Below are 19,619 nucleotides of genomic sequence, written 5' to 3' on the forward strand. Positions count from 1 at the left end.
GCCCACTCAAATCACCCAACTCATACTCACATGTAATAATAAAATGATTCTAAAATCCAAAAACCCCAAGGATTCCTGACTACTGATAAGAAATTTTCAAATATTCAGTTTAATTTTACTTTTGAGACAGAATTTTGCCTAGTATCCCAAATTGGCCTCAACAACTCAATATAGAGCCTACATTAAACTCCAGATCTTGCTCCTCCTGGGTGAGCTTTCCAAGTACTGATGCTTAGCTATCTGCTATCATGCTGGGATCTAGAATCAGTTTTATTTTTAAATTCTGTTATTGAAGACAATGACCTTGTAGTGAAAGTCAAACTAATGATCTCCAGTTATCCTTTTAGTAACAATACCACCAGAGGAGGGGATGCATCATCATAATGCCAGAAACATCATTAAACCCAGGTCTGTGAAACTCTAATATGCCTGTGCTGGATATATAGAAAGCTTTTAAACTCTTGAAATAATGATTAGAGGCTTTGAGAACAAATCCAGTAGAATCTCATGAGTATGTTCAAAGACCAAGAGCCACATTCTAGCACTGGCCTTTTCTGCATTCACAGGTCCATAAAATAAATAATACACAGTAGGAAAGAAGAAACATTACTTAATCAATTGTCACCCTAATGAGCCTACATGTAAATAATATGGATAAATCTTTGTTTTTAAGTCCCAGTTGTGAGGGTGGTTTAAGTATTTCATCCTTAGAAATCATTTATTCAAAGTTTCTACCTGATTCTGTTTAGTTATATTTGAGCTTTGTAAATGAAAGTCATGAACATAGCTTACTTATAGCTTTCTTTTTTAAAAACAAATTATGATGGTATAACTGAGGCCAATGGTGCTCTAGTCTATAAACAGCCGAATGTATCACAGATCTTGCTCAGAAACAGCTTGCTTCCTGTGTGAGAAGGGATTGGTGACAAGTTTTAAGGTTGAGTTTCTATTTTAACTGCTTTTTCTGTGAATAGTGACTTGAAAGGCAGCTTTAAGACATGTGCTACTTCTGGTTTCTATATGTTTTCCTCGAGCAGATTGCAAACTTCACCTTTAGCTAACACCTTTGAGAAACTCTAGCACCAGCATTTAATGTCTGCATTCTGATAGGGAGGACTCTTGAAAAATTACAAATGCAGTTTCTTCCCAGTATCTTTGCAGAAAGGGAAATGGTAACTCATGCCTGTAGTCCCATCTTTTTGGGAGGATGGAGGGTTGAGGACATATTGGGCAAAAAAAAAAATGTCAGAGAGATTATCTCAAAAACAAGAAGGTTGTGTTGCTTCAATCTTGTCATCTCTGCTGTGCAAGTATGATAGTCTGAATTCAAAATCCTAGTATTTCCAAAAACAAAAATGGAAAAAAAACATTCATTATGGGCATTTAGATAGTCCCTACCACTACTCCACATACAGACTTTGCTGCCACCTAATTGCAAGAATTAAGCATACCTTTTACCATATAGAGCTATCTGTCGAATCAAGAGAGGTGGACTGTGATGCTGGTTCTGTGATTTGAGCAGGCCCACAGGAAAGTGGCAGGCATGATATGAATGGTGTCCATACTTCATTTTTTGTCCACATTGCAGCAGCACAGAAGCAGACACACACTCTACACACTGTCTAGCAGGGTTCCTGTTTATATTCTCACTGGTCATTGTGCTGTTTAGCCACGTATAGTCTCAAGACTACTGATGGCAGCGCATTAATACTTGAGTTTGTGTGAATATGTTGAGTTGCTTAGGAATATAACTTGTAAACTGAATGACCAAGTTCCTGTCACCCAAGGGGTAACCTGTAAGATTCCCCAAGAGGCTATCCTATCCATGTCATCTACCAAACATGGGGTGCTTTTACCTTCCAGAGCTGTGTCCATGTGTCCTGTGGCCCAGAGCTTTTCCATCTTGGGCTAGCAATAAGAAATGAACTTACTTCCCAGAGCCTGGTTTCCAAAGGACGTCTTTAGTTGTCACTTACAGCTAGAAAGGAGCCATAGAATGAGGCAAAATGGCAGCCACGGGAGCAAGACCTGTGTTTGATCTTCTTTCATTTAGGATATGGATTACTAGCCCCAGAAGCTGGTCCATTCCTTCGCTGGAGTGTGACCTACAGAGGTCCATAGTCTTTATGTCAACTCTGTCATCCCTGCTGCTTGGGGCTGACAGGGTCAATGAGATTTCCATTCATTCTGTGGTTGTTAGCAAAGTCATGCACTTCTCACCTAGTGATGTGCATTCCCTCATCACTATCACTCAAGGCCTTCCAGCTTGCTCTCAGGGTCAGACACAGATTCACAGGCTCTCCAGCTTGCCCAGGACCCAATATACACTACCCACTGATGGGTCTGAGGTACTCCCCCAGGCCGGCCATCTTATGTTCCCATCCTTCTAGGATCTTCATGGTACTGTGGTACCATATACCACACAGTACTATGTGTGATAGGCAGATATTCTGAGACATCTTGCCAAGCAATGGCAAGCCCCAGATTTCAACACAGTCTTCGCTCCTTTAGTGAGTATAATCAGTAGTATAACTATGCATTCTGATTGGTAGAAGGAGTCCTACCTAGCCATAGAAGTCTTCAATGGCTCCTCCTCTTGCATTATCTGCACTAAGTAAGAATGCATGGATGACTGTCAATGAGTCACAGTGAAAACTTCTAGTACCCTGCAACTCAATGATCTCACCACAGCTCCCTAAACCTGTAAAGTAATACCTGTGATGAAAGACTGGCAGAGAGAGAATGAGAGCTCTCTCATTTCTAGCATCATGCCTCCCCCCATTTAAGTAGAGTACTAGTCTGAGCCACCCTTGCGGGGAGTATCTTAATCTTATTCAATACCCATGCCTTTGTAGAAGTTTGAGCCACGACTACAGCTAGTCTTGTCACAGCTTCTGTAGCAGTTGAGACATCCTCCCTACATCGCTCCCAACTATTTTTCTACTAGAGAATATTGTTTTCTACTACAGCAAATGCCCACTGGCTGCCTGATCCTTTCTCAGTCCACTACAACTTGTCAATCCCCATGGGTACCTTTCTTCATCCATGGATAGAGACAGTCACAGGGCTGTGCACAGTGGGGATTAATGCCCTCTACTAACCACTCAGTTGATTGCAAGCCAGATTCCTGAACCCTGAGGATGTTGCAAGTATGTCCTAATAGGTACCTAAGGTTGTGCATGCACGATTCAAGGTTGTGTGAATAGACTGAATCATGGAGTATTATCAGGTCTGTCTAGGGAGCTTTGCTAACTCTATTGACCTTTCAGGTACCCCTTATACTAGAAATTGAACCTAGCACTTCATGAAAAGTTCTTCCAGATAAACTTAACTCCGTTCCATCTTTCTTTTGGTTTTTTTTTGTACATTAATTTTAATTTTGAGATAGAGTCTTGCTAAACTTTGTCAAGGCTGACCTTGAATTTTAATCCTTTTCCTGCTCTGCCTGTTAGACAGGACTACAGGCTTATATCATCATACTCTGCCTTGGCCTTTTCTCTTTCCTATTTTTTCCTTTGAGACCGTGTGTTATCATGAGGTCCATGCTGGCTTCAAACTAAAGGTCTTCCTGTCTTACCTGCCTTAACCAGTGCTGGGATTATAGGCATATACAACCATACCTGGCCTAAGATATTTTTATAAGTGTTATGGTTATAAATGAACTCATTAGTAGCACTTTTCTTACTCCTTTTTATGAGTGGGTACCTGACAGTCACGGTTTGCCTATAACTCCCATTTGTCAAATACACATCCTTTGTCCTCTTTGGTGCTGAACCAAGGTCCTTCCAGCCTGACTCAATGGGCTATTCTCTCACCCTTTTGAAATTACAAGTTCATTTAAAACTAAGACCTTCCCCCCCAAATTGATTTTTTTTCATTCATCTTATCTTTTATACTGTCAAGAGTTTTAAATTGTACTTGTCTGAAGGCCTTCCTCCTCCCTAATCATCTCCTACTCTCTTAGTGCCTTAAGATTCTGTGTGTGTGTGTGTGTGTGTGTGTGTGTGTGTGTGTGTGTGTCAGGTCTGGGGAGTTAGTTCTACTCAATTTGCTTCTATTTCAATTTCTTTCCTTTAATCTGGCTCTGCTCAGACTTGTCCTCTATTTCTGGGGACATCAGCCCAGTGACCCTGTTGTCTGTGGCTCCTTCTGTGATGAGCTGATGATTCTATACAGACAACATCCCTAGGAACTTGTGTGCTAGAACATCAATTTAGACATTTTATTTTTAGTCCCTTACTGTTGAGTAAAGTATTTCTGTGCAGAGAGAAGCCTGCAACTCTCCTGCTGCTGCTGTCAGCCTTCTGACCCGGAGAATGCATTTTGCTCCCTTGCTGAGAGTTGCCTGGGATCACTGGAGAAAGCCATAAAGTGGTGGCAGTGAAATCCACTCATTTGGCAGAGGCCAAGGCGGGGCTGGCTGCTCTTCCCACTGCTTATCAGGAACTTAATTCCTGACCTTACTGCTTTCTTTCTGTGGGTCTTTCCCTGTTGCCAGTGCCTGGGAACATAGAAGAAGGGCTGCTGCAGACAGATGGGATTTGAACCTATAGTCGACAGTCAGGAGTTTGCAAGGTTGAAAGCCAAGTTATTTAGGGGGAAAATTAGATTTTGTTGAGAGGCATAGGGCCCTGAAAGATGATGCATGCAATGTCAAGAAGAGAGATAAGTTAATCCAGTGGCAGAAACAGTGAGTATGAAGGCTGGAAGAAAACAGGGAGACAGACAGTAACTATGGTAGGTCTAGAGAAGAATTGTTAGAAAGTTCAGAGACTTTCAGTTGCAACGATTTGGTTTGATGAGCATTCTTATTACATTATTTGGTTTTGATGAACATTACTTATTACATTATGAAAGTGGAGCTATAGGGTTATGGTGGCTGTATAGATGACAGGAAAAAAACAAAAAAAACAAACCCTAGGTCTGAAAGCCCAAAGTGTTTGAGGCAAGTGAATTCTACAGCTATCTCTTGCTTTGGGGGGGCTTATAAGAATTTAGGTCAAAATTGCCAAGACCCTTGTTTGAGGGTGGGGAATGGTGGCTCAGCCCTAGCCATTCAGCATATTGTTATCAGATGACTGCAATTCAGAGTCAGCATAGGCTGAAAGGCTATTACCTTTAGCAAAGTGCCAGACAGGAGACATGGTTTACATAACAGAGCAGCAGACCTGAGCAAACAAGGTAGATGAGAACATAATTCCCTGAATTCAAAACCCAGTGGTCAGTCATACACACACACAGACACACAGACACAGACACAGACACACACACACACACACACACACACACACACACATGAAAAGCAAAAAAATAAAAGAATCCTAGTTTGATAATACTGTTGTATAAGAAATTTTAATAAGTCATACTCTCAAAATCTTTGATGAGTATTTTGTAGTTGGTTACTCAAAGCAACATCATAGAATAAATCTGAGTGTTCAGGTATCAGCATGTTATAACTTTGTAAAAAGTCTTCATGCAAATGCGTTGTCAAAGTATATAAAAATCATTTCCAAGCCATTTTTAACTTGCAAATATACATTCTAGCATACTTAAAGTTTATTGATTACCTGTTCAAAAGACATAATATTCTGGAGAGGAGTTTCCTTTTAATTCATGCGTGTTGTTTGCTTTGTGTTTACCAAGGAATTGTTAGGACTTATGCTGAGTCAGGAAATGGATCCAGTGAGAGCACAGGGAGACAGTAATGGCTGCTTTGCATCTCTTCAAGAGTCCGAGACAACTGCTTCATAGGAAAGAGTGTGTGTGTGTGTGTGTGTGTGTGTGTGTGTGTGTGTGCGCGTGTGCGTGCGCGTGCGTGTATCCGTGTGTGTTCTGGGGCTTGAGCTCAGAGCCTGGAGCCTGTGCCTTAGCTTTTTTACTCAAGGCTAGCTCTCTACCACTTGAGCCACAGCTCCACTTCTGGTCTTTTTATGGTTAATTGAAGATGAGAGACGCATGGGTAAGCGGGTAAACTCAGATCACAGCCTCCTGAATAGGTAGAATTACAAGTGTGAGTCACTGAATCCAGCTGAGATTGCTAGTTTTTGAAAACAATTTTTGTAACAAAGTGGGGTTCTAGTATGATATCATCATGTGTGTATACAACGTATCCCAATACCATCTACCCCTCTCACTCTCCTCTACCCTCCTCCTTTCTGAAACAATGTGAATAGGTCTGTTTATTCTATTTTCATACATGCAATTTGAGCTAATTCGATCATATTCCATCCTCAATAACCCTCTCTGTTTACCTTCCCAATTAATGCTTTTCTCTGACCTCTGCCACATAACCTACTTTACATTACTGTTTTTTTAGTATCTATGTATTTCAAACACATATTTTAATCAGAAGAACACTCAATTGCTTTATCTCCTCTCTACAGCTGACTACTAGTCAACTGCTTTAATTGAAATAACTGACATTTTCATATATAGTTGTGATGTATTTTGAAATTATTCACCATTTATTCCCTTTTCTTTCTTTCCCTACTCCTTCTCTCCCTAAACAGACCCTTAGTTAGAATCATATTCTATGTATACACAAATATTTATGTTATATGTATATATAAATGTATATGAACATACACATATGTCCATGCTTATGTATATCCTTGTAACCTAGCTTCTCCAAATGAGTGAAAATATTTAAAAAATTGGCTTTGTAAACTTGGCTTTAACCCACTCAAAGGAATAATCTCCAGTGCTCCCCATTTTCATTACATGCAATGACTTCATTTTTTAAAAAATAGCCATTTTGTTTGAGGTGAGATGGAATCTCAGTGTGTAGTTTTGATTTAAATTTCTTTCATGGTTCCATGAACATATCTTCATGTAGCTGTTAGCCATCTATATTTCTTCATTGAGAACTGTCTGTTGATTTATTTCATGACTATTATAATAAAACAACTAAACCTTATCTATATTTTATGAACATGGAAGTAGAAAATGATTGCAATTATTGCTAGTTGTATTTGGGATCATTTATTTAACATGTGTTGTATGTAGAGACACCCTCACTTCTAGAATTTACCTCATAGTATTCCCATTTTGTATGGGGACAATTGGGATTCAGAGAGATTAATTAACTTGTTCATTATTGAGAATTGAAAGCAAGTATTAAAATAACTTTTAAACTCTGAACATATCTCTTCATTGGCATAAGATGTTTTAAAATTTATTTCGGATGACTAATGCTAGAAGTTATGTGAAATACTTAATCCAAGTAGTATCCAAGTTACATTCACGATATGCTCAAATTTTCAAGGCTTTAGAGAATAAGCTGTATATTACAGGAGAGACTATATGCTTAACTGGATATAGTGACATTTCGCTTTGTATTTATGCATTTGATAGAACTTTGGGTAAGTCATCCAACCTCCCTGGGGGCTGTTCAGAGCAGTATTTATGTCATAATTTTATTATCAATGCCACTAAGTTGTTTAGGCATGTATCATCCCTAATATCTGCTTAGGAAAGGACCCTTACACTTAAGTGAATTTCTTTTTATGAACATCAAACAAGAATTCACAAGTGAATTTCTTTATGAAAATCAGTCAACAATTCACATGTCAGGTTGTATGGAAATACATTGGTCAAACACTTGTGAGAAGTTTTTTTTTGCCAGTTGTGGGTCTTGAACTCAGGGCCTGAGTACTATCCTTGGACTTTTCTCAAGAGCTCTATCCTTGAGCCACAGCACCACTTCCAGTATGTGGTATCCAGGAATCAAACCTGGGTCTTTGTGCATACTAGGCAAGCACTCTACCACTAGGCCAAACTCCCATCCCACTGCGAGAATTTTTAACTCATCATCCTCCAAGGACAATTTTGACCAATCCTCTGAAAAACTCTCTTCACACACTACTCTGGCCCCCTTGTGAGTACATTATTGACCCACTGTACCCATCCAGTCTTCTATATGTTATTAGTTAATACCATGTTGCACACTCTGAAAAGAAGCATTTTTTGTCCACATTTCCTTTGTTGTTGTTGTTTTGGTATATTTTATAATTTATTATTTTTTCCATATATTTTATTGTAATTAATAGAGAGGTTACATTATATTCACCAGATAGAAGGTGCATTACTTCACATACATTGATACCCTTTCTCATGTCTTGGTCCCATTTCCCTTCCCCCACCCTCTCCCTTCATCTTGTTTTCCCCCCTTCCCTATCCAATTTCAAATAAACAAATATGCATATATCAATATATCAGATAACAAAGTGAAATACTGTAACAATATGAGATAACCAAAGGACAGCTAAAGAGATGAGAGATAACATAGTACATTAAGGACAACAATCACTCAGATGTTTCTTTTTGCAAACTGATTTTTTCCTTAGCACTGGGGACCAGTCCCAGTGATTCATATGTGTGCATGTACATGCCAAGTGTTGAACTACTGAGGCCCTGTTTTGAGTTCTGATATTGTTTGTGTCTTTACTTGAACATACGTTTCTAATGTTTAAAATGTATTAGCTACATAGTAATTTATCATTTTTTCTCCCTTTGGGCTGAATTACCACAGTTTTGTTTATACTAAATTCTTGAAATGAATATATTGCTAAAGCCCATTTTCTTTCTTTTACCCATTTTATTGATTTTTTAAATTCATTTAGTGGTACCAGGGATTGATTATACTTCAGATACATGCATTTAGATTTAGACTATTATCTTGCAACATAACTAATTGCATTGTAAAAGCTATAACATGTATTTTCCCTATAACTCATTTCAATTTTTCTTCTAGTTTGGATTCTGGTTGCTGTTATCTTGAATAATAGATGACATAGAATTGTATTACTTTGTTTTAGAACACGGAAGCTGTGTTTTGTCTGCTGAAAAATGACTTTTATTTAAATTGTAGTGAGTCTCCAAACTTTTATTTCACAGCGTTTTCATTTGTTTAGATTTTTACCATACTTCTTAGCTCAAAGATGAAGTTATTGTTCACTAATGTTCTTTGTGTGTAGAGAGAACAGTTTTAACTTTTTCATAAATCCCTTAAATTTGCTGATCATGATATTTACATCTTTTCTGATTCATGGTTTCTTTTCATTCTAATAGCAGGAAGAAGTTAGTTTCTCTGTGGATATGTCTTTTTGTCCTATACCTCTATTGATTTTACTGTATTTACTCTAAAATTATTGTATTTGATGCATATTTAGAATTTATTATTCTAAGTATATTTATATTTATTAACTCATTATGAGTTAAATATCATTAGACATCTTCAATCTTGAATTTTTACTTCTGCCTTAGGCTTTAAAAATAATATTTAGTTATATTTGCTTTATGTAGTGTACTATTTACCTGGCATGTTTTTCCTTCTTAGCAATATTTTATAGGGCAAGGGCTTGAAATTCATTATTTTCCTGACTATTTTTATTGTTCATTGAAGTATTCCCACATCCATTTCTATTTAATCCAATTACTTCAAGCTTTTTGAAATGCAGAGAACATGGAGATTATCCATAGTTACTCTAATGCAGTAGAATATCTGTCTTTCTTCTTCTAGAACTTAGAATCCAAACTCTCCTTAACCTCCTTTCACCCCAAATCTCCTCAGCTTCTAATAACCAACATTACATTCTTCTGTGAGTTGTTTAAATTTTGCATGTATAGATAAGAAAATATGATACTTTTGACCTTGGCTTATTTCAGTTAATATAATTAACTCAATTCATATATATGAATGTATATATGTATGCATATGTTTGTATATGATACTGGGGTTGAACTCAAGCTTGCTCTGTGTCCCCACCCCCCCCACTTTTTTTTTATTTTTGCCAATCCTGGGGCTGGAACTCAGGGCCTGAGCACTGTCCTTGGGTTTTCTCAAGGCTAGAGCTTTACCACTTGAGCCATAGGTCCACTTCTAGCTTTTTTTGGTATATGGTACTGAGGAATCGAACCTGGGTTTTCGTGCATACATGAAGAGGCAAGCACTCTACCACTGGGCCACACTCCAGATCCCCCACTTTTCTTTTAGTTTACTTTTTAGGTAGAATTTTTCTTTTATCTGGAGCTGGCCTCAGATATGATCCTCCTACCTTCATCTCCAGTGTACCTGGGATTATAAGCATGCATCATCACATGCACTTCCATTAATGTTGGTGTAAATGATAAAATTTCATTTTTTGAACAGAAGTGCATTGTGTATGTGTACTATATTTTCTTTCTCCATTCACCTACAAAAAAAATCAGGTAATTTTTATGCCTTGACTACTGGGACTGAGACTTCAATATGCCTGAAAGAGTAGAAGTCTTTGTTAAATACAGATTCTGTTTTGTTTTTTGGGGGGTCATGGTGCTTGAACTTCACCTAGGTGCTGTCCCTGAGTTCTTCAGCTCAAGTCTGCTGCCCTACCCTTGAGCCTAATCCTACTTCCCATTTTCTAGAGGTTAATTGGAGATACAAGTCTCAGATCCTTCTGTGCCCGGGCTGGCTTTGAACCTTGATCATCAGATTTCAGTCTCCTGAGTAGCTAGGATTACAGGTGTGAGCCACTGTGCCCGGATCTGATTCTATTTTCTAAGGATACACATCCATTAGTGGTATTATTGGATCATATAGTAGTTATATTAAATTTTTTAACAACCACTATAATGATTATATTTGTTTACATTCCCATTAGGAGATACAAATGTTTTCCAGTTTTCTCATTTTTACTAGTATCCTCATTTTTGTTAATACCCTTTCTCACTAAAATGTGGTGACAGTCTATGAGGTTTTGATTTTCATTTTTCCTGATTTTTAGAGATTAAACATTTTTTCATACCTGTTGATCACTGGAATGTATTTGACAAAATTCTGTTTAATTTTATCACTTGTTTCTATTGATTGTGCATATGCACACATACAAATATACATGTTCACATGCATGTATATACATATATGTTTATTTGCTGCTGAGTTTTTTGATTTCTCAATGTGTTTTAAATCTTAAAACATTATCATGTGTTAACTTGTCAGACATACACTTTGCATGTATTTTTTTCTGTTCTATACTTTATTATTCACTTTGTTGATTGCTGCCCTTATTTAATGCAATCCCATTTGTCTATTATTACTCTTATTTGGATTTAACACACAGTTTAAGAATTTTTTCTGGCTCTTTAAAAATATCATTTATAACTTGATAGGGCTTATACTGAATCTGTAGACTGCTTTGGGCTGTATAGATAGTTTATTGATAGTGATTTTTCTAATCTAACTTGGAATATTTTCCTACTTTCCTCATGCTCTTTTCAACTTATTTCTTCAATGTCTTAACTCTTTAATTGTAGATAAGTTTCACTTTCTTGGCTAAATTTCCTAAGCCAATTATTTATTTTATAAAGGAGGCCATTTTTGATAACTTATTCAAAAAGTTAAGTTCTACAATAAAGAGCGAGAACTCAATATTTGTGTATCCAATGCTGTGGACATGGTATTGGAAATATAAACACAACTACACAGACATAAAAATTTATGACTCTATAGACATAATGTTTTATTACATAGATTAATATGTATCTATGACATACAAACCCTCAGCCTAATTTTAATTATGTTCTAAAATGTAAGTGCCAGTGACTGTATATAGAAATTCCCTTTCTGAATACTTGTTTATTAAATATGTCATTTGAAATATGATGTAAAAATCAATGTTAATAAATTCTTTAATAAAAAAGACAGAAAAAAACACATTTTTGATTATTATACAAAAAAGTTAAGTTTTAATATATAGAAACACTACTGATATTTGTGTTTTGCTTATCTAGCCTGTACTTTAGTTTTAGTCCCTTTCTTTTGGTGAAATCTTCAGTGTTTTCCATTTTTAAGACCATATCACCTGCAAATAGTTACAATTCCAATTATTTTTTCCTTCATATTTGTCTTTCTTTGTTTTAATTACTCTGACAAAAATTCCCAACACTGTTTTTAAGATAAGCAGAGAAAGCAAACATTCTTGTCTTGCATATCTTAAAGGGTTTCAGTTACACCGGGAATACAATATTCCCCATGGGTTTATTATCTTGGGCAATCATTAGGATGACATGTAGTTCTTATATAATTAGTTTCTGTATGTCTTTTACCATGAAAGTACATTGAAATTTTCCAGGAATATTTTTCTGCATTTGATGAGCTATGCTTCATCACATCTATCGCTGTGCATGTGTCAACCCATCTTTGCATCCCAATGATAAGTCCTAATTAATCAAAATGTATAATCCTTTTCATGTATTGTTGGATTTCTTTTGGTAGTATTTTTTGAGACTTTTCACATGTATGGTTGTTGATAAGGAAAAATAGTACTTATTTTGTGCATAAAGAACTTTTTTTCCAGTCCTGGGGCTTGAACTGAGGGCACTGTCCTTGGGCTTTCCTCAAGGCTAGAGCCCTATCACTTAAGCCACAGCACCACTTCTGGCTTTCTCTGTGTATGTAGTGCTCAAAGTGTAGAGCACTAGCCTTGAGTTGGAATGCTCAGGGACAGTACCCAGGCTGAGAGTTAGAGCCTCATGACTGAAAAAGTACTAGTTTGCCAGTTTCCGATTTTATTTGCAGCTACAATATTAGATGTTGTTTGAAACACAATTAGGAAAATATCTTTATATTATCCTCAAATATTTTCTAAAGCCACACCTCTATCTGTCCTGGAATTTAGCCTTGTGGATGATGTTATATCACTCCTTTGAATTTATCATTTTATATACTCTTTCAGTTTAAAATTCTTTTATTTAAAAGACTTAGAGACTCTGTGTCACTTTTTTATGTGTTCTATATAAAACCATGTAAGATATGATAGTGCTAATGATGTGAAGATTGTGATAGAAATAACTGTGTAAAGAAAACACAATTATTTTTAAATCTATATTAATTTCTAAAAGCATGTAAAATATACTTGTAGTAGTTTGGCACAGTGGCTCTCTCCTGTAATCCTAGCTACTCAGGACATTGAGATCTGAGGATTTCGGTTCAAAGGCAGCCTGGGCAGTAAAGGCCATGAGATTCTTATCTTCAATTAACCACTAGAAAATTGAAAGTGGCCCTGTGGCTCTAGGAGTAGGGCAGTAGCCTTGAGGGAAAGAGCTCAGGGAAAGCACCCAGGCTCAGAGTTCAAGCTCCACAATTGACCAAAAAAAAAGTGTGCGTGTGTGTGTGTGTGTGTGTGTGTGTGTGTGTGTGTGTGTGTGTGTGCAGGTGGTGGCATAACACATTCAAATTTTAGAAAATGTATGCAGTGTATTTTATTATTAGAGTTCTGATTAGTTATTGTATTTCTTTATAATTTTATTGCATTTTATTGTCGAGGTAATGTATAGAGGGGTTACAGTTACATTCATCAGGTGCATTACTTCTCGAACATTGATACTCCTTCCCATGTTTTTGTCCCCCTGTTCCTCCCCCCATTCCCTCCCAATCATCTTGGTTTTTCCTTTCCAATCCTAATTTCAAATAAACATATATGTATAATATAATATGCCTGATAACAAAGTCAGATACAGTAAATTACATGAGATTTATTTTTCCCCTTATGATTAAAAAATACCTTCCCATAGTACATTAAGAACCACAATCACAAAGATAAACCTTTTGTTTTCATATCCTAGAGTTCATTTTGTTTAGTCTCATCCTATATGGCCATATGCACATAGCTTTTGAGCTAAGTATTTCTTATCCTCCTACCTCAAAACTATTTGATGGGGTTGGTTAGTAAATGGTGGAAGTTAACCACATTACAGTGAGTTTATTTGGTCATATAGTCAGCCAATGCATCAAACATACACATCAAGCTTTAACTGAAGGTGCTGGCCAGAGGCCTAAATCTCCCTAATATGCCCTGCCACTTGTCCCATTGAGACAAAAGCAAGTGGTACTGAAGAGAAGATACAGCAGGTTGATTGTACAGCACAAGCATGCCATGGAATGCTTTAGCTGATGTTAGCCAAAAGCTGTTAGGAAAATGTTTTCAAGAAAATATAGGGCATGCATCGTGAAAAGATTAAAAGTGCCACATCCTTCTGAAGTCCCAATAATTAGGTTCTGAGGCACTGTGAGCTCAGCAGCTCGTCTCCAGACACCATGTGTAGTTAAGGGTCTTTTCATTCTGTCCACAGCTGTTTGCCTACAACTGGCAATGCCTTTCTCCGAAGAGCCCAGTGTAATTCTCTTATTCTTGGCAGGCTCATTTACTTTTCTGTTTTCTCTTCCAAATCATTTTCAAACTGGGCCAATGATAAGCCAATTTCCTCTGGGTTTTTATTTTTATTTTTTTGTTGTTGTTATTGTTGTTTGTTTCTCTGTTTGAGAAGACAAGAAAGCCTTCCATGTCCCTGTGGCAACCAAGTGTAGGCTGTCTTCTGATTTTCCAAGTATATCACAGTTTTTAAAAGGACATCAACTGAATGTGGTGATATATGACTCTAGTTCCAGCTAATCCACAAGTGACACAGGACTACTTAAACCCAAGTGTTTATGATATGCCCATGAAACATAAGACACTCACTGTTTGAACACACACATGTACATACACACACACACTCACACTCACATGAGAGAGGGGGAAGGGAAAAGAGAGGGAAAGGAGGAGAGAGGGAAGGAAAGAGAGGAGAGCAGGGGGAGAGAGGGAAAGAGAGAGAGCATTTAAATGAGTTGAGGATGTTACTCAGGTATCTTTTTCATTCAATGTCTGCACTGTCCCATCTTGTAGTCCCTACATCACTTCCAAAGAAAGACACTTAGATTTTATTTTATTTTTTTAAAAAAGGTATTGGGACGAGTGTTGAAATGACGGATGACTGCCTTAAGGATCAATATGCAACAGTATGGAACAGTATTTTAATATTTTGCACGTGTATGCATATCTGTATGATTTACATAGAAATGATTTTATAACATAGCTTTTAGATCTTCTTTTGTTATTAATGGCATTTATTTATTTTTTTCTGTTGTTAACTCTAGCAAGATCAACTTTATACCTGGGCTGCGGTTAGTCAACCCACACACTCACTGGATTACATAGAAGGGCAGTTTCCCAGGCCAGCCCCGTCTATGTGGCCAACATCGAAACCTCCTGAAGAACAAGTGAAGCCCAAGCATGCGGAAACAGGTAAGATGAGGGCTGTGGAGGGCTGTGAGATTATATCACCTAACGTGTCCCTGCAGAGTTGACTGGGGAGGGAAGTGAGTAAAATGCTTTCTAGAGTTTCGTCTGCAGTAGCCCAGCTACCATAGGCCTATGGAATCGAAGTCCTTTATGACCATGTTCAGGGCTGTTGAGTTCTAACTAATATGGGAGAATAACATTCTAGAATTGGCCAGTCATTAATGGATGTACTGAAGTTTGGGAGCCATGGTCTCTAGGAAGCAGGTGGAAGCTATTAGCAAGTTGGGCTAAGAGGACCCCAAGTGGACATTTCTGTTGCTTTCAGAGTGTAGGTAGCTGCCACTATATTCCCCTGAACCTCCTTATTTGCTGCTTTCTTTGTACTTTTCTCCGTAGAGACAACTGAGAAAGGAAAAATAGAGAAATAACATTAATGGAAACTCAGTTTCATATTACTTTTCAGAACATGGTGCACCATTCAGATAGGGTCTTCAATTCATTAAACTTTTATTTTGTTTTTTCTCTTTTCTCATTTTCCTGTGAGAAAGTCTTCTGTGTTCTTGGATGGATACCTAGCATGAGAACAACAGCAGCGTCAGTTGGAGGAGTTCAGTAGCAATGAATTCAAGTCAGAAACCAGGGCTTCACCCAGAACTGAGAGTAATATCGGTGCTATAAAGTTTTATGGAATTTGATTCTTTATTTGAATATACATATATATACATATATATATATATATATATATATATATATATACCCAACTTCCACATAGCAGTGACCAGGAATATTTTTAAAAATGGAAATGAAATATACACATAAATACAAATAATTTAAATAAATAAATCTAGCAAGATAATGTAGAGGTAAATAAGTGAAGAGCAAGTAGGAGGTTATTATTGCTGCTTTTGTAGAAAGTCTTCAAACAGATTTCTCTGAGTGGTAGCATGAGCCTTCAAGTTGAGAACTTTAACTGTTCTCATTGCCTCAATGAAAGAAATGTAGCCATAGAAACTTAATTTGTAGTAAGAGAGCTTTAAATGGAAAAATTTGGGTTTTGTCCCTAAATAGCTTGGTACTATCAGGCAAATTTAACTACTGTAATGCTTTTCTCCTCTACAAAGTTGTCATGGGAACAGCATTCATTGCGTAGTACTGTTGGAGTTTTCTATGGATCCATATAAAGCATTAGAACATAGAATGCATGTCCTAGTTCTTTAGGAATGTTTGTTTTTATTACACTCTCTTCTTCTTCTTCTTCTTCTTCTTCTTCTTCTTCTTCTTCCTCTTCCTCTTCCTCTTCCTCCTCCTCCTCCTCTTCCTCCTCCTCTTCCTCCTCCTCCTCCTCCTCCTCCTCCTCCTCCTCCTCCTCCTTCTTCTTCTTCTCCTCCTTCTCCTCCTCCTCCTCCTCCTCTTCCTCCTCTTCTTCTTTTTCCTCCTCCTCCTCCTCCTCTTTTTCTTCTTCTTCCTCCTCCTCCTCCTTCTTTTTGCAATGAGTACATATTATTTTATTGTTTAGCCATCACATTTAAAATCAGCAGTAATCTGGTGTCAAATGTATTCCAGCCCATTGGCCAAAGTTTTGCGAAGGGAAACACCATTTTGCATTCATGCATTTTGGGGTAGAAGTAATTCCTCCTCTCTGCCTTCCACCTGCACATTTCCTCCTACATGTCTCTTTATAAATGTTCAGCAGACTACACTGGTTGTCGAAGAGTACACTGAAATACAGATCTTCAGAGATCTAACATGAGACCACTTTGAAATTTAGCAAATGAGTGAAAAGTAATTTTAGTTTTGAAAGGAAAAGCACACTAAAATTACTCATCTCTTTTTATACACTATTATATTTATTTTGTGAGAATTTTATTTTTGGTTAAAAATTCTTGGGTTTATGGCCATGTGTGGTGGCTCACGCCTGTAATCCTAACTATTCAGGAGGCTGAGATCGGAGGACAGAGGTTCAAAGCCAGCCCAGGTACTAAAGTCCTTAAGACTCTTATCTCCAATTAACCACAAGAAAACCAGAAGTGGGGCTGTTGCTCAAGGGGTAGGACAACCAAAAAAAATTCTTGGGTTTCTATTTCAGGGAGAGCCCTTTGAACAACTTGTTTTCCTGTGTTCACTGATTACAGTGATATCTTGATGTCTTGTTCACTCTGCTCTTCACCCTATCTAATTAAAAGCAACCATGTTGTACTCTAAAATTTTAGGGCAATCTAAAACAGTTATGAAACATTTTAGATTACTGATTATGTAAACAAAGGGAATACTTGATGGTGAGTTGGACTGAAAGTTATTATATAGCTGTAGCTTGAATATGATAATTAGACTTCATATAGGAGGAAGTTTTTAACTTAGTTTGCTCTTAATTATTTGATGTAGCTTGCAAAACACTAGAGCAAGTAATTTTAACATGAAAACATTTCTTCTTTTAAAATATGCATTCTTGAAGAGGATGTTGGTGGTAAGTAGAAAGTAATTTTACTTATCAACTTACTTTCCTCCAGTTAAATATCAGTGGTCTAGAGAATACTTTTGTCCAAAATGAACTCATGACATGTCACTCCATGCCATCTTTTTGGAAAAACACTCCCATGAGACATTCTCCTTCTTAAACTCTCGTACTGCTTTTTTTCTGCTAGTAGATTGTCCACTGTGAGAGGGACTGTCAGTATTACAGAAAGCCTTGCCAAGAGTTGAATGTTTTATTTTAATTGTGAGCAGTTACAATGTCGATATCAGTAGTAAGCTGGTGGTTCACATTATTGTGCAGTGATCTCATAATACTAGCAAGTGTCACATGTGGCTGCTTTCAATTCAGTGAGAAATAAAAGAGCTCAATGACTTTTGCTTTCGTTTTGAAGAAGTCAGACTTAAAACCCATCTCAGAAAACCAAGAGTATTTTTTATTATATCTAATATATTATTTTCTTACAAGTCTTCAAAATCAGTGATTACTAATTCATAGTCTAGCTATTTTATACTGTTTATACTGCTTCTTCACTCTTTTATGTATTCCACTTTTATGTTTCCATTACCCCTTCTAGAATAGTTATTATTTTCCCTTCGTAATCATATGCTGACCAAAGAGATGACCTTTTTTTCACCCCTGTGAACTTAACAGGAATCTCTATGAGGCCAGGGCAAAGTATTGCTACCTCTTCTCTCCTATGAGTTTTCAATCTCTCAGCTTCTTTGTAGGGTCCTGTGACCTTTTATTCATATGTCATTTGAGTGATTTTTATATCATAACTATTTATATGCATTCCTTGTAGACTCCAGCCTTTTATGATCTTCAAAATATAATATGCAATACAATATTTAGAGGAATGAGTAGAGATCTTTGTTTGAAAACAAAACACATGCCACAAATAAAGCAACAAGCCATACAACTTGGAATTATAGGGATACCAGACATTTAGGTTGTGTTCAGAACTATGTTAGCTTAAATCATAGAACATTTAAAGTTTTATCAATAATATTCTTCCCCTCTCTTTGCTTCATAATGATTTTAAAACAAAACAACAAAAACGCTGTCAGTATTTCAAAAGGGTGATGGAGCAATTGGCCGTACTTGGCAGTACCCTGGAGAGTTCTCTCATCCTGTTTCTCCATAAGAGAACCATGCTAGTTATTGAATACTTACTGGAGATTGTCTGCCAGTCACTGAACTGGGTTTAAGGCAGTTTTGGGAAGGTACTTTGAGTGCCATTGTATGGAAGAGACCTGGTAGGATGTGTGAGAGAGGCAGTTACTTTTTTCTAGGGAACTCAGTGAAGGTTAGAAACTTAACCCAGTTCTCAAATCCACCCATCCATTGAATATTGAGTTGCTTCTCTAGACTAAGTCCATTGCCATTCATTCTCAGCATGCCATCTTCTCTCTACTGTTTACATGGCACTTCGGTCATTTCATTCACTTGGTTTCTTCCTCTTTCTCTTTTATTCTTTGGGATTTCTTTTTTCTCTTGTCTTTAGTTCTTTCAATTCCCCCTTGTGTTGCAATTATTAGTCCATGCACTTTGTTTCACTTTGAGAACATTGATCAAGATGTATTGTACTCATAAACTGACAAGTTTATTGGAATCCCTTGATACCTTGATACAATTATTTAAAGATAATAGCAAACCAATGTGCAGCAAAATCCCACATAAAATGCAACAACAATAACAACCTGATCTTCTGGATTCCTACATTGTAGCTTGGGATTTTAATGAGAGAATTTTAAGATACAAATTTAAATTAAATATTTAAAAATAGATATCAAAACAGGAAAGACATTGAAAGAATGGAAATAGAGAAAGGAGAATGGATTCAGTTTGGATAATTATTGCATAGGGTGAAGGATAGTGAGAACTTGGATATAAAGTACTAGAATATTTAACTGTTAATCTTTCCAGTTAATATTCAATTCTAATTACATTATTAGAATAATGTATGCTTGTTTTATTCCCATCAGTGTCTGGAAGTTTGCTTGCATTCTGGCCTTGGGCTTTTCTCTTTGTAGAGGATGGATGACATT

General features: G+C 36.9%; 1 protein-coding gene across 1 annotated transcript in view; it reads left to right on the forward strand.

Annotated features, from left to right (window-relative positions):
- Window positions 1-19,619, forward strand: part of Fmn2 (formin 2) — a 165,424-nt gene that overhangs the window by 52,981 nt on the left and 92,824 nt on the right. Inside the window, exon 3 of the mRNA XM_090340178.1 lies at window positions 14,954-15,101. Within this exon, the coding sequence (XP_090196304.1) occupies window positions 14,954-15,101 (148 nt within the window). The remainder of the gene's footprint in view (window positions 1-14,953; window positions 15,102-19,619) is intronic.

Source organism: Megascapheus bottae, chromosome 10 (assembly GCF_031878675.1).
Source record: "Megascapheus bottae isolate mThoBot1 chromosome 10, mThoBot2.hap1, whole genome shotgun sequence".
In the NCBI taxonomy this organism is placed as follows: Eukaryota; Metazoa; Chordata; class Mammalia; order Rodentia; family Geomyidae; genus Megascapheus; species Megascapheus bottae.